At 54.2% G+C, this 25,793-nt stretch overlaps 2 protein-coding genes across 2 annotated transcripts in view; one reads left to right on the forward strand and one right to left on the reverse strand.

Moving 5' to 3' along the window:
• On the reverse strand, positions 1 to 11,710 carry LOC116954918 (zinc transporter ZIP1-like). Its single transcript, XM_032975731.2, has 4 exons — positions 11,601 to 11,710; positions 9,523 to 9,656; positions 5,884 to 6,507; positions 1 to 3,945 (listed from the first exon to the last, which is right to left on the reverse strand). Exons 1-4 carry the CDS (start codon positions 11,707 to 11,709, stop codon positions 3,886 to 3,888), a joined length of 927 nt encoding a protein of 308 aa, XP_032831622.2. The 5' UTR covers position 11,710; the 3' UTR covers positions 1 to 3,885.
• Positions 11,604 to 25,793, forward strand: part of LOC142905683 (uncharacterized) — a 25,599-nt gene continuing 11,409 nt past the window's right edge. The window contains exon 1 of the mRNA XM_076052593.1: positions 11,604 to 11,725. The gene's annotated coding sequence lies outside the window, so the exon portion shown is untranslated. The remainder of the gene's footprint in view (positions 11,726 to 25,793) is intronic.

A 25,793-nucleotide genomic window follows, 5' to 3' on the forward strand; every position in this document is an offset into this window, starting at 1 on the left:
TTGCTCTCTGATGTGTTTATTTAAAAATAAACGACCACCACGTCGCTTTATAACGACTCGCTTACCCGCAATCTATTTCGAACTTCTTTCGCGCCGTACGTAGCCAAGCGTGCTAATCGGAGGTTTGGGGAAGGACAACAAACTAATGGTTAATTTGCCCCGAGCTCATATCCTGAGTGCGTGGCCCACCTGGACACCACGCCATTCGTGAAGCTGCCGTCAAAAAGAAATACAATCGAAATGTACGCCACATGTCACAGCACCGGCCGCTCCATTGTGACGACAGAAGGCGGGGCTTCCTCGCCACGTGTCTCCTCGACCTCGTGCTTGACTTCCTTTCCTCTATGGCCAGCAGCCTCGTGCAATGAGGACGGTGGGGTGAGGTGAGCGGGGGAGGGGTGAGGTGGGAGGTAGAGCGGGTGGGGGGGGGAGAAGCGAGGAGAGTCGAATGTAAAGTTCGAGGCACTGGCCAGGGGCAGGACACCTGTGCAAAACGCATCAGCGCGCGTAACGGCAATCACGCCTCACGGCGACCTGAGCAGGGTCCAGGATGGCTCTCTCGGGCACGCCCCGGGCCACCATCTGGCCGACAAACCTGGTTATCGGCCCTCAACTCGAACTCTTACCTATAAACCTTGATATGAATTTCAACCCTGACTTATAAACCTTTACATAAGATCTCCACTCAAACCCTCACCTATGAACCTTGATATGAACTCGTCAACCATGACTTATAAACGCCGATACGAGACCTCACCAGCGTGATATACCACCGCTTGCAGGCAAGAGACAGAGGTACCCGCCGAGGCTGTGCGAGTACCAGGTATTCAAGTACAGCAGTAAACACTCTCCGCACGCTCACCGCATACAAACAAACCGCAAGCGTGATCCCGGGATCGCGATATCCGAACATCGCTCGTGAAATGCATAATCGTTGATAATCTTCTCATTTTTCGTGTGGCTGATGTTGATGTATAGCAGCAGCAGCAGCCATGAGTTTACATCGAGGTGGTTGATGACTGCGTCAGGAGTAGCGGAGTGGTGAATCATCACTGCTGTGATGCCTCCTTTATACAGATCTCTGTGTGAGTCGACGGGTCTGTATATAAATATCTGGGCCTAAGGGCCTATGATTTATTTATAGATCTCTGAGCTTAAGGGTCTCTAATTGAGTGTATGCGATTCTATAGAGTCTATGGGTCTCAGTGTGAATCGAAATATCGCTGAGGTTATGGTTATATATGTGACGATATAGATTTATGTGCGAGTCTATGGGTCTCTATGCGAGTCTATAGATCTCTGTGCGAGTCCATAGTTTTGGATATTAATCTATATATATTTGAGCTTAAGGGTCTCTAATTGAGTCTATGGGTCTCTATGCATGTCTATAGATCTCTGTGCGAGTCCATGGTTTTGGATGTTAATATATATTTGAGCTTAAGGGTCTCTAATTGAGCCTATGGGTCTCTATTTGAGTCTATAGATCTCACGGTGAGCCTATGGGTCTCAGCGTGAATCGAAATATCGCTGATGCTATGGTTCTGCATGTGAATATGTAGTGACATCGGGGATGTCACTACATATTCACCATGCAGTGACATCGGGGATGTCACTGCATGGTGCCGGCCCGGGAGGGCCGTGGTGTGCGATGTACAGCAAAACCTTGGATTGCGAGCATAATTCCTTCCGGAAACGTGTTTGCAATCCAAAGCACTCGTATATCAAAGCACAACGTATATCAGTTGTGATCACGTGACGCTCGGCAGTACAAAGTGTCTATACGTACTACTCGTATTGCAAGACCCTCGCTCGTTTATAAAAAATAATATTTATTTAAAAATTTAGCTCGTCTTGAAAAACACTCGCAGGCCAAGTTACTCGCAATCCAAGGTTTTACTGTACTTACGTCACGGACAGCCTGCAGGCGGGTGTAGTAACCAGCCCTAGCGGGGCTTGGTGAGCGCTGAGATAGCGTGAGCACCACGCATAGCGTGCGGTGCGGGCTCTCACAAGGGGGAGCAGGAAAGTGTCAGCCCAGGGACAGGGTTGCCCCGGGCCATGGCACTCTGGTTGACCCTGCAGACACGTGATCCGGAGTGTCCACAGAGAAGGTTCCAGATGGGAGGGGGGGGCTATGGGGTGATCACGTGTCCAGGGAGAGCTCTCGAGAGAGAGCTAGAACGCTCGAGAAGGTGGGCGGGGCCGAGGGCGGAGCCGGCCCCGACCCGGGAGGATATAAGCTGGGTCCTTGAGAGGGCCCGGGGTCACTTCGTCCTACAAGCTGGAAGCTCTACGTCCTACAAGGCATCAACACGAGGGTCTGACCCTTCGTAGATGTAACTTCTACGTATAGGGTAGTTAGCTGGGTGGTCACCACCCTAGGCTGTATCTGGTAAAGGGGCAGTTACCCCTTTGTATAAATGTGTTACAATAAATGTGTTGCCTCTAAAGAATGTCTGCGACTCAGTTGGACTCACTACAAATATAGATTTCTGTGTATGTGGGTTTCTATGCGAGTCTATATGTCTCTATGTGAATCTATAGATTTCTGTATGATTCTGTGGGTTTCTATGCGAGTCTATGGGTCTCAATGTGCCTATATAGATCTCTGTGCTAGTCTGTGGGTTTATATGCGAGCCTATGGATCTCTACGTGAATCTATAGATCTCTTTTCTTCTCCGTACGTGGTGAATCACCATCGCTGCTCTGACGATGCCACCACCACCACCTCCTCCTCCTGCGTCTTTACAAGTCCCGTGGTTCTGTTCTGGGTGATGACCACAGTCTCTGCACACTGCCCGGAGAGTTTGTAATTTTCCATGTGTGCATCATCATCATCACCCAGTGTCCACATCAGCTGCTGCTGCCATGATTTGTACAGCGGATACGGTTCAGGGGTTGTGGCTTCGTGCGTTTCAAGGGAGATCGAAGCCTGGGGATCTTCCGCACCGTCGGGCCTTTTCAGATTACCGTTGATCACCAGCCGGGGCAAGCGAAAATGGTGGGGTTGTGTAAACAGGCAGCTTCTGCACGCGTAGATCGCACCGGTCTGACCCGGGTCAACCATAGCCGGGTGGCGGTAGTGGCTATTGCGAGGGAGCGATGGTTGGTTGATCCCACACAGCCTCGTGAAACTCCCTCTCTGCCCATGTGCACTGAGGTCACCATCTCCAGGCTATGCCAGGGTGTGAAGGCAGTCCAGCAAGTGGCTGCACTGCCAACCCTACTGGGATTTGAGTGTTACTGTCCCCGTACGCGTGTGGGTAATCTCCGGACACTCCGGTTTCCTGCCACATGTATGGACACTCATTGGTGGAGTTGGCGGAAAAACATCCCAATATAGGGCCACAGAACTTGGGCAATTGTTGTTAGCGCCGGTGGCCCACTGCGGTGGCTGCCTCCCCGCGACTCGTCATCGCGCCACCGAGTCGTCCGCTCTCTACGAGAACGATGAGCGGACCCCGGGTGGTCCGGGTGCTGCGGCTGCTGCGGGAGGTGCAGGTGGTGCGGGAGGTGCGGGGGGTGCGGGAGGTGCGGGGGGTGCGGGGGGTGCGGGAGGTGCGGGTGGTGCGGGAGGTGCGGGTGGTGCGGGGGGTGCGGGGGTGTGGGTGGTGTGGTTGCTACGAGTGGTGCGGTGATGCCGGTGGTGCGGGTGGTGTGGGAGCGGAGGCATTCCGGCTTGAAGTGGTTGTGATTATCCCCCCGCGGGGGCCTCAGGGCGCGAATGCCGCATGTGCGTCGCAAATTCTACCGCGGCGCCCTGAGATGCGATTTGCACTACCAAACGCCATGGCTGCCACCGTCGCCACCGCCATTACCGCCGTCATCGCCGCACAGGGGCACGCGACCCAACACTGCGACATCACTTGAGGTCGCGGGCTAAGTTCAGGGCTCAATGAACAGAGTCGCGGTGACCACGGAGAATCCAAGCAGCAGGGACAGCATCTGTGGGGAGCCAAGGAGTGTGGGGGAGGCAAGGGCAGACACAGCAACAATAATATTGTAATCATTTGCTTATTTATACAGAAGAACCACACTGAATCATAAGTGGGTCATGTTGTTAAATTGAGTATTTTAAGATGTTTTCAGCCAATTAATAACATAGGAATAGGTTTTACCCTTTTAACTGGCACAAAAACTGACACCTTTATTCAAGGCATCATGTTTACAATAACCACAACACAAGCAGTCAAAATGCAAACAAAAAAGACAACTCTGATAATAATATGCACTGTCCTTGAATTTGATTGGTCCACACCCGAGAGAGCTTTTCTTAGAGCCTAGTGCGCTGTTTTTGAGTTGTACGCCTTTTGGCGTCTTCTGGTCCAACACCAATGGAGACTAGGCTCTAAGAAAAGCTGTCTCGGGTGTGGACCAATCAAATTCAAGGACAGTGCATATTATTATCAGAGTTGTCTTTTTTGTTTGCATTTTGACTGCTTGTGTTGTGGTTATTGCAAACATGATGCCTTGAATAAAGGTGTCAGTTTTTGTGCCAGTTAAAAGGGTAAAACCTATTCCTATATCTTGTTTCTGGCAAAGGAGGTCTCATAATGTTAATGCTCACCCCGAGCCCTCAATACTCTGATAGTGCGCTGTTTTTGAGTTGTACGCCTTTTGGCGTCTTCTGGTCCAACACCAATGGAGACTAGGCTCTAAGAAAAGCTGTCTCGGGTGTGGACCAATCAAATTCAAGGACAGTGCATATTATTATCAGAGATGTCTTTTTTGTTTGCATTTTGACTGCTTGTGTTGTGGTTATTGCAAACATGATGCCTTGAATAAAGGTGTCAGTTTTTTTTGTGCCAGTTAAAAGGGTAAAACCTATTCCTATATCTTGTTTCTGGCAAAGGAGGTCTCATAAAATTAATAACATGTTAATTATTCACGTGGCATTAGTCTCCACGCCACCCAGGGTGCGGCTCCTCCTCAATGCCCACGAGAAGGGAGTTTCACATCCCATCTGTGTGCGATTCATCAACCCTCGCTGCTGCACCCCACAGTGACGGATCGCAGGCAGCCGCGCGTGGCGTAGCCACCAATGCCGCCACCCAGGCTTGGAGGAGGGGGCAGGTTGAGGGAACTCATCGAGCCAGACCAAGGCTGTTCGCGAGTCCGCGGCTCTGCCTTGTAGCCGTAGTCACTTACTCCGGCGCTTTACACAGATAGGAATGAGAGGCAGGCGGGCGGACAGATCTACAGATTAACAGGCAGACAGAGGCATCAACAGACAGGATGAGCGTATGCACGCACGTACCCTTCACAGAGAGGCAGACAGAACAAGAGAGAGACAAACAAGCAAGGGAAACTGGCATATGGATGGTCAGACCAACAGATAGATAGACACACACACAGTCAGACTCACCAAGAGACGGATATGCAGACTGATTTAACCAACAGAAGGACAAGAAGAGAGACAGACAGAAAGACTGACAGGTGGACTAAGGCCGGTTCACAAACAGCCAGAACCAAATAGACATCCAAACAACCACAAAAATACGCAGTTAGTCAGGCAAATATTGCCTGACTGACTGACGAACCGATTACGACAGCTAGCGATATAAAGACAGAGATCTCTATACAGCCTTAACATGCTGTTGGGGCAAGTGCTGTTAGCGAGCACTAATTATGACGGCACAGCACACGAGGGTGTGGGTGGCCAGCACCACACCTGGACGTCTTACTCTCCCTGGTTCCGATCGTTGCATACTCTACCGGGTAAACATTTAGGGTTGAGTCGACCTAGGGGAGGCCCAGTACCAGTTCGGATGATAGTCACCAGTGTTGGCCGCTAACCACGCACGCACGCACACCCAGCCGACCCGGCCAGGCCAAGGCTCCCGGAGCTGGAGCGAAAGCCACGAAGACTTTGCGGGCCCCCACCTTGAGCATTGGAGGCCCGGGAGCCTGCAGGCCTTGGGGCAGAATCTCGACGAAGGTGACGAACACGAAGGTGCCCGCGGAGATGCCCTCCAGGATGCTGCGCGCCATCGTGTTCCCGCCGGGCACCACGGGGTCGCCGCGCGTCACAAGTGCGCCGCCCAGTATGCCGAGCGGCGAGGCCAGCGAGAAGATCGCGGCCAGCAGCCAACCGGCCGGGTGCGACACGGTCTTTCCGGGTCCCCACAGCTCGAGGCCCAGGCCTAGGGCCACCAGGGCCTTGTGCAGGAAGAGCGAGCCGCAGAGCCGGGCGAGCTGTGTGGCACTCAGCTGTAGGCCGCACGCCAGACCCTCGAATGCCGAGTGGATGGAGAGGGCGCAGGCGAAGGTCACGACCCTCACCCAGCCGCTGGTCGTGCCGCCGTGGCCGTGGCCGTGGCCGTGGCCGTGGCCGTGGTTGAGAGCTCCCCCCGAGTGCGAGGCCCGCGGGTCCAGCAGGGCTTGGCGCTCGCTGTAGTCGGGTGCCTCGGAGTCACCGTGGGAACAGCAGGAGAGCACCAGCTGTTCGAGCAGCAGCACGAGCAGGAAGCCCGCGGCCATGATGAACATGTCCAGAGGGAAGGAGGTCTGCAGCCGTCACAAGCACGCCACCACCACAACAACCGCAAGAACAACACACCGAACACAATCAGCACGGCTGTGATGTCGGTCTATGAACGTCTGAGTTCACTCCCTGCATTGTAAATAAAACGCGTAGAGTAACATCATGGAATACAAGCGTGTATGTACTTCCTGTCAACCAAACGGCCTTCTGGGAGTCAAGTCAAAGTTGATTTTATTTCACCTAGGTGAGAACCCAAAGCGACCAGGATGAATGTAATTTGCAAGAGTGCGTGGGTGAGTGCGTGGGTGAGTGAGACGAGGTTAAAAGTCACGCGGTGGTGATGATGTTGCCATGGGGGGAGGGGGGAAGGGATTGTCACGAGGTGGTGATGTCACCGTGAGAATGGAGGGGGAGGAGGTCAGGTGGTGCTGATGTCACGGTAACACTGAAACTGGAATGTGCACGGGCGGGAGATGAGGAAGTGAGGGCCGACCGCACTTCTTGTCGGAGATTCGATTTGAATTCCAGGGAAAAAAAACTCTGAAGCAGAAGACACAAATCATGAGCAGCCCGCTCTCGCCCACAAATTCTAACACCCCACTCACTGTATCACCCATACACTCATCCGCTCGCTCACACTGTTTGACTTTCTCACTAATCCCCTAACCCAATCTCTCACCCAGGCACTCACCTGTTATCACACAACCTCACCTGGCTACTCACCCACCCACTAAATGTCTCACCAATTCACTCACTATCCCACTCACCCACCCACCCACACCTTCGCCCATTCTCACTTTCCACCCCCATCTACTTCACCTCCTATCGTCTGAATACTCGTTCACTGACCACACCCGAACCTTTACCTGACTCACCTCTATCCCACTTAACAGTCGAGATAAGTGGACAGTGTCTCCTTCGCATCCCCATCTATCTACACAAAAGCAAAAACACGTGGACTCTGTGTCCTCTTGCACGGCTAGTCGGGACCCCAACGGCCTTCGGGGGGGTGGGGGGAGCGCTCCAGTTCGGCGGCCACTGGTTCAGTGCAAGCATCGCTCTGGATCGGTCTCCACATTCAGCGTCTCGTCAGCAGAAGTGAGGCTCACTTGTTTATCATTCACCGCCGGTGGACTGCCAGGCGTTTACAGCCAAGGGCCCCCCTCTCTCCCTTATCTGTTGGATATGGGTCCTGGTTCGACACTAACTTTTATATAATTGCACAGCACAGGTTCATCACGAGAATCACCTTTCAACACCTGGCAGTTCGCCAGGAAAAACACGTGCCAGTTCGCCAGCGTTAGCTTCAAGCGAGCCCGGCTCTGCTGATGAGACCCTGGATGTTGAAACCAGCCCATGGCTATAAACACCTGGCAGTTCGCCAGCGTTGGTTTCAAGCGAGCCCGACTCTGCTGCTGACGAGACACTGAATGTTGAAACCGCTGCAGAGTGTCGCTCATGCTGAACAAGTTCACTCCCCGAAAGCCGTCGGTGTCCCGAGGAGCCGTTGAAGAGGAAGGGGTCGTGTCTATGTGCAGCACGGAGACAGTGAAGGAAGGAGTCGTGTCGATGTGCAGCACGGAGACCGTGAAGGAGTCGTGTCTATGTGCAGCACAGAGACCGTGAAGGAAGGAGTCGTGTCTATGTGCAGTACGGAGGCCGTGAAGGAAGGAGTCGTGTCTATGTGCAGCACGGAGGCCGTGAAGGAAGGAGTCGTGTCTATGTGCAGCACGGAGACCGTGACGTGAAGGAGTCGTGTCTACGTGCAGCACAGAGACCGTGAAGGAGTCGTGTCTATGTGCAGCACAGAGACCCTGAAGGAAGGAGTCGTGTCTATGTGCAGCACAGAGACCGTGAAGGAAGGAGTCGTGTCTATGTGCAGTACGGAGGCCGTGAAGGAAGGAGTCGTGTCTATGTGCAGCACAGAGACCGTGAAGGAAGGAGTCGTGTCTATGTGCAGCACAGAGACCGTGAGGAGTCGTGTCTATGTGCAGTACGGAGGCCGTGAAGGAAGGAGTTGTGTCCATGTGCAGTACGGAGGCCGTGAAGGAAGGAGTCGTGTCTATGTGCAGCACGGAGACCGTGAAGGAAGGAGTCGTGTCTACGTGCAGCACGGAGACCGTGAAGGAAGGAGTCGTGTCTATGTGCAGCACAGAGAGTGTGAAGGAGTCGTGTCTATGTGCAGCACAGAGACCGTGAAGGAAGGAGTCGTGTCTATGTGCAGCACAGAGACCGTGAAGGGGTCGTGTCTACGTGTAGCACGGAGGCCGTGAAGGAAGGAGTCGTGTCTATGTGCAGCACGGAGACCATGAAGGAAGGAGTCGTGTCTATGTGCAGCACAGAGACCGTGAAGGAGTCGTGTCTATGTGCAGCACAGAGACCGTGAAGGGGTCGTGTCTACGTGCAGCACGGAGACCGTGAAGAAGTCGTGTCTATGTGCAGCACAGAGACCGTGAAGGAAGGAGTCGTGTCTAAGTGCAGCACAGAGACCGTGAAGGAAGGAGTCGTGTCTATGTGCAGCACAGAGACCGTGAAGGAGTCGTGTCCTAGTGCAGCACGGAGACCGTGAAGGAGTCGTGTCTATGTGCAGCACGGAGACCGTGACGAGAAGGAGACATCCAGTGTTGTGTATACAGTATATTCGTTATGTATATTGGTGGAACTCTTTTACACGATTGTGTGTGTCTGTTTTCTTCCCAATCCCACGTAGCAGAGCGTGATGGACGGTCACCTGCAGCTAGACGAGTCTCTATGCAACTCTATGGGTCCCTGTGGAACTCTACGTAACCGCAAAGTCCCGTACCTGCCGCCACTGCCCGCTGCTTGGGACTGTGGTCTCTGAGTCTCTTTGTCACACGATGGGTCTCCGGTCGATTTACACAACGAGACAGAGAGGCAGGCAGACAGGCAGGACACTGGCCCGCCTGGTTCCTTCCGGAACGACGCAGTCCCGTTCGGATTTCCAGTTTCCAACCGGTGCGGCGTTCCCAACCTCTGGTGCCCGCTAGCCCCCCTCCCGCCCCTCCTCGCCCCCTCACCTGGCCCCCCCACTGGGCGAGGCTGCTGGCTATGGAGGCGAGGTAGTCGGGCACGAGGTCGAGGAGGCACGTGCTGAGGAAGACGCCGGCCGCCGCGCACTGCAGCATGCCCAGGACGCACTGGCCTAGGGGACCTGGGGCCATCGGGGTCACACGGGGGACGGGGGGGGTCAGCGGGGTCACACGGGGGTCAGTGAGGTCACACGGGGGTCAGCGGGGTCACATGGGGGACGGGGATCTGTGGGGTCACATGGGGGACGGGGGACAGCGGGGTCACATGGGGGACCGGGGTCAGTGGGGTCACACGGGGGTCAGCGTGGTCACATGGGGGACCGGGGTCAGTGGGGTCACACGGGGTCAACGGGGTCACACGGGGGACTGAGGTCAGTGGGGTCACACGGGGGTCAGTGGGGTCACACGGGGGTCAGTGGGGTAACATGGGGGACTGGGGTCAGTGGAGTCACACGGGGGTCAGTGGGGTCACACGGGGGTCAGTGAGGTAACATGGGGGTCAGTGGGGTAACATGGGGGGCGGGGGTCACATGGGGGACTGGGGTCACGTGGGGGACTGGGGTCAGTGGGGTCACATGGGGGACGGGGGACAGCGGGGTCACATGGGGGACCGGGGTCAGCTGGGTCACACGGGGGTCAGCGGGGTCACATGGGGGACCGGGGTCAGTGGGGTCACACGGGGGTCAGCGGGGTCACATGAGGGACGGTGGTCAGTGGGGTCACACGGGGGTCAGTGGGGTAACATGGGGGGTGGGGGTCACAAGGGGGACTGAGGTCAGTGGGGTCACACGGGGGTCAGTGGGGTCACACGGGGGTCAGTGGGGTAACATGGGGGACTGGGGTCAGTGGAGTCACACGGGGGTCAGTGGGGTCACACGGGGGTCAGTGAGGTAACATGGGGGTCAGTGGGGTAACATGGGGGGCGGGGGTCACATGGGGGACTGGGGTCACATGGGGGACTGGGGTCAGTGGGGCCACACGGGGGTCAGTGGGGTCACACGGGGGTCAGTGGGGTAACATGGGGGGCGGGGGTCACATGGGGGGCAGGGGTCAGCGGGGTCACCCATTCGCACATGCACGAATTTATACAGTAACTCATTCGCATACTCATTCGTGAACTCATTCATTCGCTGAATAATATATTAACTCATTCATTGACTCATTGGCATATTCACTGATTCTGTCGCTCATTCACGCATTCACCAACTCATTCACACATGCACCCATTCACTAACTCATTCACACATGCACCCATTCACTAACTCATTCACACATGCACCCATTCACTAACTCATTCACACACGCACCCATTCACTAACTCATTCAGTAACCCATCACGTGTCGCGCAGCTGAGCTGCAATCCGGATGTTCACAATCACGGCGCGTCCATTTCCGCTCAACTCCTATTCAGCAGCAGCGACAATAACAAGATTAATGCACAGCCCATTCTCAATCCACTGCTGCATGAGGACCTCTCCACGCCGTAGCAGTCATGGGGGGGGGGAGGGGAGGCCCCAGGACCGCTTCAGATGTCACTCGCTGCCGATGTTCGTTATTTATGGGAGCTCAAGGTGCGCTAACTGCGGCGCCACCGCTCCTTCAACTCGCTGAGTGACCGCAACCCGAGCCGCCTTGGCGGGGGGTGACGAGGGAGGGGAGCGGGGAGCGAGAGAGAGGCGAGAGAGTGGGGAGAGAGAGAGAGAGGGAGAGAGTGGGGAGAGAATGGAGAGAGTGGGGAGAGTGGAGAGAGAGTGGGGAGAGTGGAGAGAGTGGCGAGAGAGTGGGGAGAGAATGGAGAGAGAGTGGGGAGAGAGAGGCGAGAGAGTGGGGAGAGAGGTGAGAGAGGGGAGCGAGAGAGAGAGAGAGAGTGGGGAGAGAATGGAGAGAGAGGCGAGAGAGTGGAAAGAGTGGGGAGAGTGGAGAGAGAGTGGGTGGGAGAGACACAGGGCAGAGCGGTGATGGAGATGGGGGAGGGAGGGCCGTGCGAGAGAGCTGGAGCGGCGAGCGATGGGAGAGAGAGAGGAGAGGGGAAAGAGACGGGAGAGACAGACGATGGGACTCGGTACCTGCCGGCTGAGCGTGGTTCCTGAAGTAGGCCAGCGGCAGCAGAACGAAGGTGGCGGTGAGGAGGAACATTGAGCAGAGCCACAACACCTTCTGCCACAGCAGATCCATGGCGGAGGCGTCTGTGGTGAGTGAGTAGTGACGGGAGAACACTGCTGGGAGCGAGGGAGACAGAGAGAGAGAGAGCGGCTCCTTGCGGAACACAACACTCACAGCCACCCCCACACACCCTCTCACCGCCCCCCACCCTCTCACCGCCCCCCACCCTCTCACCGCCCCCCACCCTCTCACCGCCCCCCACCCTCTCACCGCCCCCCACCCTCTCACCCCCCCACCCTCTCACTTCCCCCCACCCACACCCTCTCACCGCCCCCCACAACCCCCTCTCACCCCCCACAACCCCCTCTCATCCCCCCCCACCCTCTCACCGCCCCCCCCCCCCACCCTCTCATCTCGCCCCACCCTCTCATCCCCCCTCAATCGTCCCCACCCTCTCGTCCCCCCCCTCTCGTCCCCCCCCCCTCTCGTTTCCCCCTCCCCTCTCGTCCCCCTCTCGTCCCCCCCCCTCTCGTCCCCCCCCCTCTCGTCCCCCCCCCTCTCGTCCCCCCCCCTCTCGTCCCCCCCCTCTGGTCCCCCCACCCTCTCGTCCCCCCCCCTCTCGTCCCCCCCCCTCTCGTCCCCCACCCTCTCACCCCCCCCACCCTCTCACCCCCCCACCCTCTCACCCCCCCACCCTCTCACCCCCCCACCCACACCCTCTCACCGCCCCCCACAACCCCCTCTCACCCCCCTCACACCCTCTCACCCCCCCCACCCTCTCATCTCCCCCCACCCTCTCATCCCCCCTCAATCCTCCCCCCCCTCTCGTCCCCCCCTCTCGTCCCCCCCCTCTCGTCCCCCTCCTTCTCGTCCCCCCCCTCTCGTCCCCCCCCCTCTCGCCCCCCCCTCCCCTCTCGTCCCCCTCTCCCCTCTCGTCCCCCTCTCGTCCCCCCCCTCTCGTCCTCCCCCCCCTCTCGTCCCCCCCCCTCTCGTCCCCCCACCCTCTCGTCCCCCCCCTCTCGTCCCCCCCTCTCGTCCCCCCCCCTCTCGTCCCCCCCCTCTCGTCCCCCCCCTCTCGTCCCCCCCCCCTCTCGTCCCCCCCCTCTCGTCCCCCCCCTCTCGTCCCCCCCTTGTTCCCCCCCTCTCGTCCCCCCCCCTCTCGTCCCCCCCCCTCTCGTCCCCCCCCTCTCGTCCCCCCCCCTCTCGTCCCCCCCCTTGTCCCCCCCCTCTCGTCCCCCCCCCTCTCGTCCCCCCCCCTCTCGTCCCCCCTCCTCTCGTCCCCCACCCTCTCACCCCCCCACCCTCTCACCCCCCCACCCACACCCTCTCACCGCCCCCCACAACCCCCTCTCACCCCCCTCACACCCTCTCACCCCCCCACCCTCTCATCTCCCCCCCCCCACCCTCTCATCTCCCCCCACCCTCTCATCCCCCCTCAATCCTCCCCCCCCTCTCGTCCCCCCCCTCTCGTCCCCCCCTCTCGTCCCCCCCCCTCTCGTCCCCCTCCTTCTCGTCCCCCCCTCTCGTCCCCCCCCCTCTCGCCCCCCCCTCCCCTCTCGTCCCCCTCTCGTCCCCCCCCTCTCGTCCTCCCCCCCCTCTCGTCCCCCCCCCTCTCGTCCCCCCACCCTCTCGTCCCCCCCCTCTCGTCCCCCCCCTCTCGTCCCCCCCCCTCTCGTCCCCCCCCCTCTCGTCCCCCCCCCTCTCGTCCCCCCCTCTCGTCCCCCCCCCTCTCGTCCCCCCCCCTCTCGTCCCCCCCCCTCTCGTCCCCCCCCTCTCGTCCCCCCCTTGTTCCCCCCCTCTCGTCCCCCCCCTCTCGTCCCCCCTCTCGTCCCCCCCCCTCTCGTCCCCCCCCCTCTCGTCCCCCCCCTCTCGTCCCCCCCTTGTCCCCCCCTCTCGTCCCCCCCCTCTCGTCCCCCCCCCCTCTCGTCCCCCCCCTCTCGTCCCCCCCTCTCGTCCCCCCCCTCTCGTCCCCCCCTATCTCCATACTCCCTCCCCTCATCCCACCGAACCCTCAACCCGCCCATCACCCCGCCCTTCTCCCCCTTACCCCCCCGTCCGCGCCCACCCCTCCACACAGGTGCCCCCCCACCCCCCGCGGGCGACTTCTGCACAGGGAGGAGTGGGGGTGTGGTTGGGAGTAGTGGTGGTGATCCTTGTTGTTGTGTAGTGATTGTTGTTGTTGTGATAGTAGTGGTGGTGATCCTTGTTGTTGTGTAGTGATAGTAGTGGTGGTGATCCTTGTTGTTGTGTAGTGATTGTTGTTGTGATAGTAGTGGTGGTGATTGTTGTTGTTGATAGTAGTGGTTGTGTAGTGATCGTTGTTGTTGTTGTGATAGTAGTGGTTGTGTAGTGGTCGTTGTTGTTGTTGTGATAGTAGTGGTTGTGTAGTGATCGTTGTTGTTGTGATTGTAGTTGTGTAGTGATCGTTGTTGTTGTGATAGTAGTTGTGTAGTGATCGTTGTTGTTGTTGTTGTTGTGATAGTAGTGGTTGTGTAGTGGTCGTTGTTGTTGTGATAGTAGTGGTTGTGTAGTGATCGTTGTTGTTGTGATAGTAGTGGTTGTGTAGTGATCGTTGTTGTTGTGATAGTAGTTGTGTAGTGATCGTTGCTGTTGTGATAGTAGTGGTTGTGTAGTGATCGTTGTTGTTGTTGTGATAGTAGTTGTGTAGTGATCGTTGTTGTTGTGATAGTAGTAGTTTAGTGATCGTTGTTGTTGTTGTGATAGTATTGGTTGTGTAATGATCGTTGTTGTTGTTGTGATAGTAGTGGTTGTGTAGTGATCGTTGTTGTTGTTGTGATAGTAGTGGTTGTGTAGTGATCGTTGTTGTTGTTGTTGTGATAGTAGTGGTTGTGTGGTGGTCGTTGTTGTTGTTGTTGTGATAGTAGTGGTTGTGTAATGATCGTTGTTGTTGTTGTGATAGTAGTAGTTGTGTAGTGATCGTTGTTGTTGTGATAGTAGTGGTTGTGTAGTGATTGTTGTTGTGATAGTGGTTGTGTAGTGATCGTTGTTGTTGTTGTGATAGTGGTTGTGTAGTGATCGTTGTTGTTGTTGTTGTTGTGATAGTAGTGGTTGTGATTGTGGTTGTTGTGATAGTAGTGGTTGTGTAGTGATCGTTGTTGTTGTGATAGTAGTGGTTGTGTAGTGATCGTTGTTGTTGTGATAGTAGTGGTTGTGTGGTGATCGTTGTTGTTGTGATAGTAGTGGTTGTGTGGTGATCGTTGTTGTTGTTGTGATAGTACTTGTGTAGTGATCGTTGTTGTTGTGATAGTAGTGGTTGTGTAGTGATCGTTGTAATAGTATTGGTTGTGTAGTGATTGTTGTTGTGATAGTGGTTGTGTAGTGATCGTTGTTGTTGTGATAGTAGTGGTGGTGATTGTTGTGGTTGTTGTGATAGTAGTGGTTGTGTAGTGATCGTTGTTGTTGTGATAGTAGTGCTTGTTGTGGTGATCGCACAGCTGGTGGTTGTGATTGTTGTGGTGATTGCTGGTGGTTGTGGTTGTGGTGATCACACAGCTGGTGGTTGTGATTGTTGTGGTGATCACACAGCTGGTGGTTGTGATTGTTGTGGTGATCGTACAGCTGGTGGTTGTGATTGTTGTGGTGATCGCACGGCTGGTGGTTGTGCTTGTTGTGGTGATCGCACAGCTGGTGGTTGTGATTGTTGTGGTGATCGCACAGCTGGTGGTTGTGATTGTTGTGGTGATCACAGCTGGTGGTTGTGATTGTTGTGGTGATTGCTGGTGGTTGTGGTTGTTGTGGTGATTGCTGGTGGTTGTGATTGTTGTGGTGATCGTACAGCTGGTGGTGCATCTGCCAGTCGTCATCTCAGTCAGTCGACCCATGGCACCACCTGGGTGTGCCCCGTGACCTCCCGCAAGCGGGCTTTTGACACTTCACGTGGCCTCAAAGTGGACCTAGCTTGGCACAGGCGCTGTGGTGACGTCACCGCCACTTAGTGGTGAACGCCGGTTATTGTTGTGTTCGGCGGTGGGGAGTGGTGGCGCAGTGGTTAGGGCACCGCGCTACGATACCCCGCCACCCGAGTTCGATTCCCGCTCACAGCCAACACCGGTGGAGATTATCTGAAGTGGGCCTGGGACTCCGCTAGGTTGACTCAGCCTCAAATGAGTGACCCCGCGTGGGCTGTAAACGTCAGAGCACCGGGGAGACAAAGGCGGCCATGCGTGGTGCAGGCCACACCCCCCACTTGCGAGCCGTGCCACCGGCCTTCACAGGTGGTGCTAGCTCTCAGCAGTCTAGGGCTGAACGATTAATCGATTTCAAATCGAAATTTGAAACAATGGCTGCGATTTTTTGCGATTGTTTTATTTTTTATTATTATAACTTTCTTTATTTAACTTAACAATTGTTCTTTGATTGATTGTTCTATTTCAATTAAAACATTTTAATAAATACATGTTGGAAGCAATTCATACCTTTTAAGTTCTCGTCCTTGCATTAGAATTTATAGAGCAGTTCATATTTGGATGGTATCACGTGGTAATGCTCCATCACATGTGTACTGAGTCCAACTGAGTCGCAGACGTTATCTTGGGAGCAACACTTTATTACGTAACTTTAACACAACATCACACAATCTACACTCGGGTGTCGAATGCCCATCTAACCACGCTACGGCAGTACTAGACACGGTTCGCCACAAGCTGGCTGCCGGACCGCGTGGCTAAAGGCTTCTTCTCCCCGACGTGGATCTTCTTCACACCAGCACACGAATAACCCTGAGCTCGTCATGGAGACCCCATTATATTCCCCTGGGCTGGGGCTGGCTCCGCCCTTAGCCCCGCCCACCTTCCAGATCTCTCGAGCTCTTTCTCGAAGGCTCCTGAGAGCTCTTTTAGACCACGTGACCGCCCAGCGGCCCCCGTCCACTGGTGGCCCCCCTCCAATATCATCCGGTCACGTGTCGGCAGGTCAACAAGCGTATCATGCTCCAACGTAACCCTGGCTGGCTGACACTCCCTCTCGCTCCCTCACCGGGAGTCCTCACCGCACACTGCTCGCGGTGCCTCCGCGCTGACCAACGCTCACCCAAGCCCCGCCAGGGCTGGTACTATGCCCCGTAAGCGGGCCACACATAATGTCAGCACATTATCTGCCGTGGCTTCGTAAGCCCGGCACCACACAGTGACAATCACAGTCACTACACATGTGTAGTGACATCGGGGATGTGACTGTATGGTGCCGGCCTGAGAGGGCCGTGGCACGCGATGTACCGTCATTGCGTACATCCCGTAGGGGGGTGTAGTACCAGCCCTAGTGTGCGCTGGGATTGCGCGGGCACCGCGCATAGCGTGCAATGCGGGTTTCCACAAGGGGGAGTGGGCGAGTGTCAGCCCAGGGGCAGGGTTGCCCCGGGCCATGGCACTCTGGTTGACCCCGTAGACACGTGTTCCGGAGTGTCCACAGAGAGGCCCCCAGGTGGGGGGGCTAGGGGGTGATCACGTGTCTGGGGAGAGCTCTCGAGGGGGATTGGAAGAGAGCTAGAAAGCTTGAGAAGGCAGGCGGGGCCAAAGGCAGAGCAGCCCCGACCCAAGGGGATATAAGGTGGGTCCCTGAGAAGGACCGGCGTCGCTGCATTCTACAAGCTGAAGCTCTATGTCCTGAAGCTCTACGTCCTACAAGCTGGAAGCTCTACAGGCATTAACCCGAGTGCGGGTCAGACCCTTCTGTTGTAACTCCTCCGTATAAGGTAGTTAGCTTGGTGGCCACCACCCTAGGCTGTATCTGGTGAAGGGGCAGTTACCCCTTTGTGTTACGTGTTGATGTTACGAGTAAATGTGTTGCCTCTAAAGAACAACGTCTGCGACTCAGTTGGACTCACTACAACTGGTGTCGGAAGTGGCCAACACGCTAGTTTATACAGCTAGCTGTAGATTCAGTCTACACATCCCAGACCACGTACCAGGACGTCGGGGGACGAAGAACTCGTGCTGCCTACAGCTTTGGAGGATGCGGGGTGCCTTTCGGGCGCTCGACGCTTTGCCGTCGGCAGAGGCGACCCTCCGGGAGGCGCACGATCGCCTCGCGGAGCTCCTCCATGCTGCGACTTCGCTCCTCGCGGAGTTCTGTCCCAGGGTCTCGCCGGGGAAGGAGGGAGCGGCGATGCCGCCCGGGGACGACGACTCCGCCGCCATTTCGCAGCTGGCGGGAAACTCGGCGGCGCAGCCCGCGCATTTTGCCGCCATTTTGTTGCCGGAGCGGAGCGCGCAGCCCGCCAAAAATTGAGGATGCACCGTCGGCGCCCAGGGACATCCCGGCTCTCTAGCGTCAGTCTCCCTTCGCTGGAGAGGTTGCAGCTACCGGTGGCGACTGGGTGGCCTTTAAGCGGCGGTTCCTCACGAACGCCGGCTTGGCGGGGTGGACGGAGACAGAGGCGCTGCTGCGGGTGCTACCTGCCACCCTTGACGACGACGTCCTTGCAGCGTTTCTCGCCATCCCGCCGTCGGAGAGGTCCACCCTCACACAGGCTTTCGACTGGTTGGCGTCTATTTACAAACCACCAACGGAAGCGCGCCACAAATTCGCCACGCGATGGAAGGGGGAGAATGAGTCGGTCCTCGCCTTCCATAGCGCACTTTTGGCACTGGCGAAAGCCGCATTCCCGGAGATGGACCACGATGGCATCGTTGCGTTGGTCCTCGAGAGATTGCTGGCCTTGGCGGAAACCCTTCACGTCATCCTTCCAGCCGAAGATGACATCTCCTCTCTCAAGGTCGCTGGGTGCATCCGAGCCCAGCTACTTTTACAACGGGACAGGGCACAGGTGACGTGTGCTGTGTCCTGCATGGGGCCGGGGCCACCTGATGGAATGGAGCCCCTTTTGGCGTGTGCGTTGACTCGGGATGAAGGCGACCGGTGTGGCAATGGCGCGCGGCGGAGGGACGAGCAGCGGCGGTCAAGGTCGTTGTCTCGTTCCGGAGGCGGCCGTGTTATCTGCTACAATTGCGGCCTGCCGGCACACGTGTCATCGGGCTGCCACGTACCACGGCGGCGCCTCCCAGCATCACCGCCATCCTACGTTTCCATACACCCCGAGGCGAGTCGCGACGCACTCCACACCCGACCCCTAGCCTCACCTCACCCATCTAGGCGTTTTGGTTCGCGGACCGATCGCGCGTCGGTACGGGGGAGTCCTACGCGTGATATTGAGGATCGTCAGCTCCGACCGGGTCAGTGGTCGGAGCTGGCCCATCGAGTGGTGGCTGCTGCCACGGGTTCATCTACCGTGCTTGGGTCCATTGAGGGTGTGGAAATAAGGATGCTAGTCGACACGGGTGCATTGGCAACTATCATTTCGGAGATAATTTTCAATATGTTGCCCCCTAAGTGTCGGGTCCTAGACCCTGTCGATGTGCCGTGTTTCGCCGCTGATGGCGGCTCACTGAGCATCATCGGTCGGATAACGGCCGAGGTGCGCATCGCTGACGTTAAATTATCGGGACACATTCTTCTCTCCACGTCATTGGCTGTTCCATGTTTACTTGGAACGATTACCTTGGTAGGATGCCATTGGAAATTTGCATTGACTGCAGCTGTTTGGAATTGCCATCCGGACGTCGCGTGGCATTTTTGCCTCCCCCTACCCGGTTGTGTGCGGGCAACGCTACGGTGCAGATGTTTGCTCCCCTTCGCTTGAGGAAGTCGCTCGATTTGGGTGTTACGGGGTACGCTGTTGTCGCTCATATGTTGGTGTCAGATGACCAGGAACCTTTTATTCAGGTTCTTGATGCTGGGTTGGACACCACGGTCACCCAGGAAGGTACGGTGTTGCCTCATGCCTCACCGGCACGTCCGGAAGGGGGCCTCGTCGGGAATGCGAGTGCTGAGCCTTGCACACGATGATCCCGGGGTGTGGATCATCCTTCTCGCCTGGAACCGGTTATCGCGCCTCGTGAATTCATTTCATCTCCACATCGCTGGGGCCGAGTGTCGAGTGTGTCTGGCGACCCCAGGGTGTGTGTCCGTGGTGGTTAGTCTCGGGCGAAGCGATTTTGTTCCGCTCCAAGGTGCTGTGCGACTGACGTCCCCTGCACGGCCGTGCGTGCCGGCTTCGCAGGCTTCGAGCGCGGAGGATTCATCAACCCGGCCTACTGCTCTCCGTGAGGAGCTGGGTTTGGTGGAACATTTACACATTACCCCCGGGACCTCCAGGGCGAGCAAGCCCACCTCCCCTGGGGGGGCCCGGTATCAAGCACTCGCTCAAAGACTCGTTTTTCGTGATTCCCTCGCACACGCCCCACGCTGTCAGTTGCTTGTCGCGCTCGCTGTTTCGTGGCGGTCGTTGGCTGATCCTGGCCGCCATTGAGCTCACGAGCATCGTTACATGGTGAAGGCGGGAGGTGTGATGGTAAGAGGGATCCCGAGGATTTACGCGTTTTTTTATATTGCTTGTTGATGGGGTGTTGTTGTTATGGGTTCGTTGGTTTACACCCTTCTCCCTGTTGGTTTGTACATTTGTAGATAGTGTAATTTGTGTACAGGTGGGTTGGGGTATTTATCCTGTTCTGTTATTGTTGAAGCACACTGTCATTGCATTTCAATAATTTGTTCGGTTGAAGGGGGGGTTGACAGCCGGGACGGCTGAATGCTACGAAGGGGGGGGAGGGTGATGTAGTGACATCGGGGATGTCACTGTATGGTGCCGGCCCGAGAGGGCCGTGGCACGCGATGCACCGTCATCGCGTGCACCCCGTAGGTGGGTGTAGTACCAGCCCTAGCGGGGCTTGGTGTGTGCTGGGATAGCGCGGGCACCACGCACAGCGCGCGGTGCGGGCTCCCACAAGGGGGAGTGGGAGAGTGTCAGCCCAGGGACAGGGTTGCCCCGGGCCATGGCACTCTGGTTGACCCCGTAGACACGTGATCCGGAGTGTCCACAGAGAGGCCCCCAGGTGGGGGGGCTAGGGGGTGATCACGTGTCCGGGGAGAGCTCTCGAGGGGGATCGGGAGAGAGCTAGAACGCTCGAGAAGGCGGGCGGGGCTGAGGGCGGAGCAGTCCCGACCCAGGGGGGGATATAAGGTGGGTCCCTGAGAGGGACCGGGGTCGCTGCATTCTACAAGCTGGAAGCTCTACGTCCTACAAGCTGTAAGCTCTACAGGCATCAACACGTGGCCGGGATCTGAGTGCGGGTCAGACCCTCCGTATAGGGTAGTTAGCTGGGTGGCCGCCACCCTAGGCTGTATCTGGTGAATGGGAAGTTACTCTTTTGTGTTGCCTCTAAAGAACGTCTGCAACTCAGTTGGACTCACTACACATGTTTTAAATCTATTACACAGTGAATATTGAAGTGAAGCTTGACTTAAACATTATAATCGCAATATCTGTCAGAAAAATCTCAATTAGATATTTTCCCCAGATCGTTCAGCCTTACGCAGCACTTGCCCCAAACAGCCTGTTCAAGGCTACACGTGGGAGGTGGGTCTTTGTCTGCCTGTGTCAGTGTGGGTGAGGCTGGCTGGGTGTGTGAGGAGCGGTGGTGTAGCGGTCAGCGCTACGGACCCGGCCACCCGAGTTCGATTTCCCGCTCACGGCCAACACCGCGGTGACGATTATCTTAACCGGTCCTCGGCCTCCCCTAGGTCGACTCAGCCTCAAATGAGAACCCGGTGCGATGTGTAGTAAAACATCGCCGCTGGGGAGACAAAGGCGGCCGGGCGTGGTGCCGGCCACCCGACCCCCTCGTGTGCCGTGCCGACCTTCACAGGTGCTGCTCGCTGTCAGCACTTGCCCCAACAGTCTGTCGAGGCTACACGGGGGATCTTTGTTTGTCGAGGCTGCCTGTAGTCACCCAGAGAAGCGGTGGTTGTGTAAAGCAGCACAGTCGGTGGCCGCTTAACGCTTCGCAGCAAGATGGGGCTGGAACGAGCGTCGTGGTGCCGTCACCGCCGCTAAGTTGCGAATGGCGCTTGTTGTTGTGGTGATTGCTGATTGGCTGTGATTGTTGTTGTAGTGATTGCTGATTGGTTGTGATTGTTGTTGTAGTGATTGCTGATTGGTTGTGGTTGTTGTGGTGATTGCTGATTGGCTGTGGTTGTTGTAGTGATTGCTGATTGGTTGTGATTGTTATTGTAGTGATTGCTGATTGGTTGTGGTTGTTGTAGTGATTGCTGTTTGATTGTGGTTGTTGTAGTGATTGCTGATTGGTTGTGGTTGTTGTAGTGATTGCTGTTTGGTTGTGGTTATTGTAGTGATTGCTGATTGGTTGTGATTGTTGTAGTGATTGCTGTTTGGTTGTGGTTTTTGTTGTGGTGATTGCTGATTGGTTGTGGTTGTTGTTGTGATTGCTGATTGGTTGTGGTTGTTGTAGTGATTGCTCGTTGGTTGTGGTTGTTGTTGTGATTGCTGTTTGGTTGTGGTTGTTGTAGTCGTGATTGCTGATTGGCTGTGATTGTTGTAGTGGTTGCTGATTGGTTGTGGTTGTTGTGATTGCTGTTTGGTTGTGGTTATGGTTGTTGTGATTGCTGATTGGTTGTTGTTGTTGTGATTGCTGATTGGTTGTGGTTGTTGTTGTTGTGATTGCTGATTGGTTGTGGTTGTTGTTGTTGTGATTGCTGATTGGTTGTGGTTGTTGTTGTGATTGCTGATTGGTTGTGGTTGTTGTTGTAGTGATTGCTGTTTGGTTGTGGTTGTTGTAGTGATTGCTGATTGTTTACATTATGAGACCTCCTTTGCCAGTAACAAGATGTAGTAATAGGTTTTTACCCTTTTATCTGGCACAAAAACTGACACCTTTATACAAGGGATCATGTTTGCAATAACCACAACACAAGCAGTCAAAATGCAAACAAAAAAGACAACTCTGATAATGATATTGGCACTGTTCTAGAATTTGATTAGTCCACACCCGAGACGGCTTTTCTTAGAGCCCTTAGTCTCCACTGGTGTTGGACCAGATGATGCCAAAAGGCGTACAACTCAAAAACAGCGCACCATCAGAGTATTGAGAGCTCGGGGTGAGCATTTACATTATGAGACCTCCTTTGCCAGTCGCAAGATATAGTAATAGGTTTTCACCCTTTTATCTGGCACAAAAACTGACACCTTTATACAAGGGATCATGTTTGCAATAACCACAACACAAGCAGTCAAAATGCAAACAAAAAAGACAACTCTGATAATGATATGTACTGTCCTTGAATTTGATTGGTCCACACCCTAGACGGCTTTTCTTAGAGCCAGATAAAAGGAGGTCTCAATGTAAATGCTTACCCCGAGCTGTCAATACTCTGATAGTGTGCTGTTTTTGAGTTGTACGCCTTTTGGCATCATCTGGTCCAACACCAGTGGAGACTGGGCTCTAAGAAAAGCTGTCTCGGGTGTGGACCAATCAAATTCAAGGACAGTGCATATTATTATCAGAGTTGTCTTTTTTGTTTGCATTTTGACTGCTTGTGTTGTGTTTATTGCAAACATGATTCCTTGTATAAAGGTATCAGTTTTTGTGCCAGATAAAAGGGTAAAAAGCTATTACGATTGCTGATTGGTTGTGGTTGTTGTCGTGATTGCTGGTGGTTGTGGTTGTAGCGAATGCTGCTTTGTTGTGGTTGCAATTTGTTGCGGCTCTTGCAACAAGCAACGCCCACAGGGGAAGTGGCCATGATCCTCTTAACACCGCCTAGCCAGTGAACTGGAACATGTGGTCGAAACGTCGTGAGAATTTTTATTGTTTTATGTATATTTTATTATTTTATTGTTTCCCTTCAACGTGACTTCACCGAAAGAGCTAAGAATATAGTTTATTTGTAGTTTGCGGTGTGTCTCTCTCTCATCATCGTCACGGTGGCTAGGAGATGTTAACTACCTCGCCTGTCCCCCGAAATGGGGACTATTTTTCAGAGCCCCAAAAAATAGTCGACAATTTTAACCTTAATTTTTCTGAAGCTGGTGACCTTTTTGATAATGTATTGGGAGTCACCCCTGCTCATGCAATTTCCTACACCCCTGTCCAAACATTAAACAACTATTTAGTTTTCAGCCTATCCACGAAAGTAATGTTCTGAAACAACTGTCCTACCTCAAAGGGTCCTCCTCTACCGGAGCGGAAAGTATTCCCGTCTTTGCTCTGCTAACTGTTGGTCACCTAATATACAAACCTATCGCCCATATTTTCAACCTGTCTATCAAAGAAGCATCAGTTCCTCTAGAATGGAAACATTCCTATGTCCGTCCACTTCACAAAGGGGGCCCAAATAACTACCGACCTATCTAAATTTTGTCCCCGTTGATACAAATTTTTGGTAAATTATTGAACTACCAAATTAGCAGTTTCCTGTCCGACAATCTATTGCATCGAAACCAATCTGGGTTACGAAAAAAATACAGCACCACATCTGCTGCAGTAGACTCTCTGAATCACATTTGCAGTAGCCTTGATAATCAGCAGTGCTGCGCCAGTCTTTTTCTTGACTTGTCCAAAGCCTTTGATACAGTCGACCACAACACCCTGCTTAGTAAACTAAGTTGCCTCCGTTTCTCCAAACACGCAGTAGAATGGTTAAAAATTTACCTCTCTTCTCGCACCCAAACTGTATTCATAGATGGTTGGAGGTCAAACAGTGTTAAGATAACAAAAGGGGTTCCACAGGGTTCCATCCTCGGCCCCCACTTGTTCTCTCTTAATGTCAATGACTTGGGCACTGACCTGGATCATTCCAGGGTAAATCTGTTTTCAGATGACACGATACTGATTACTGCTGGCCGCTCTCCGGATGAGGTGATTGCTAAGCTCCAGGGTGATTTCAACAAACTACATCAGCTAGTTGCTCTTAAACTAGACCTGAATACCTCCAAAACCAAGGTGCTATGCTTCTCACCAGGACTAAAGCAGGAAGTTATTTTTCCCCAATTATATTCCTTAAATAATCATCAAATAGAGCAAGTCAAGATCTATAAGTATCTTGGGGTCATCTTTGATTCAAAACTGAATTTTCAAGGTCACATTGATTATATTGGTAAAAAGACAAAATAAAAAATTGGTTTTCTGTATCGACACAAGCACTGCTTCCCCCCTATCTTCCGCTTGCAATTGATAAAAGCTACCATACTGCCTCTACTTGATTACTGTGATAGCGTGTATAAATCAGCCCTCAGTACTATACTGAACAAGTTTGACTCAATTTATCACTCAGCCTTAAGATTTGCATTGAACTGCCCATATAGGACTCACCACTGCGATCTCTACATTGGGTCAAACTTAACTTATCTTAATGATCGACGGCTTGTGCATCAGATCTTATTTATTCACGATGTACTTACAAAAAAATCAGCAGACTACCTGCTGGATCTCCTCTCTGTTTCGAAGAACAATTGTGACCTCAGGTCTTCGCTCATTTACCAGCTTCACATTCCTTATTGCCGTACAAATACTGGAGGAAGGGCCTTTGCTATTGATGCCCCCAGGGTCTGGAATGCTATCGCCAATAAACTGCAACTTGGATCACTACCTGTGAGATCTTCACTCAAAACTGCTCTTGAGGAGCTGTACACCCCTAGCTGCCACTGCTATTCAGAATGGCCTGAAATCAAATGTATTGTTCTGGATGACCGCTGCAAAGTATAATCTTGAGTTTTGATAATAGTGTGCTGACCTTTAAAGGTGCATTGAAAAAAATTGATACTGCTACTGATACTCCTGCTGTTATGGAGTGACTCATGCAGCCAGCTATGGCTGCAAAGTTTGGTCGTACATGTTATGTAGATCGTTTATTGTTAAATTTGAATCACATTTCCTATGATCACTATTACATTGCTTTTATAGCTTTATTTTGGTGATTTTGAAAACGTTTTCATTTTGCCATATTTGTTTGTTGTAGTACAGAGTTAGCCTGATAACTTTAATCTAAATTGTCTAATGGTTGTTATTGTTTGACTTGCATCCCACTGGGATTTTTGCACACAGCGTTGAAATGCGGTGTTTTTTCTGGAAGACTTTGCTGTTTTTTCCCCTGGGGTTTTCTGTTGCGCGTAGTCACTTTAAGATGTTTTCTTGTTCATGTTTTTGTTTTGTTGCGGTTACACCCGAGTCAAGGGCCGCATGGCTCACAGGGTTATACCTAATACATGAAACTGAACTGAAACCTCGGAGGTTGTGGGTTCGATACCAACCCTGACGCCTGCTGTATATTTGGAGTTTGCGTGT

This window comes from Petromyzon marinus, chromosome 57, assembly GCF_048934315.1.
Source record: "Petromyzon marinus isolate PM22_M1 ecotype Great Lakes invasive population chromosome 57, UKy_Petmar_22M1.pri1.0, whole genome shotgun sequence".
Lineage (NCBI taxonomy): Eukaryota > Metazoa > Chordata > Hyperoartia > Petromyzontiformes > Petromyzontidae > Petromyzon > Petromyzon marinus.

Excerpts from the sequence above, each read along its gene's own strand:
- LOC116954918 (XM_032975731.2), bottom strand. The coding sequence starts at position 11,709 with ATGGATCTGCTGTGGCAGAAGGTGTTGTGGCTCTGCTCAATGTTCCTC. Across the intron at positions 9,657-11,600 it reads GAACCACGCTCAGCCGGCAG|GTCCCCTAGGCCAGTGCGTC; the intron begins GTACCGAGTCCC and ends CGATGGCCCCAG. Across the intron at positions 3,946-5,883 it reads CCGGGCCTCCAATGCTCAAG|ATGCTGTCCCTGCTGCTTGG; the intron begins GTGGGGGCCCGC and ends GGCTCCCCACAG.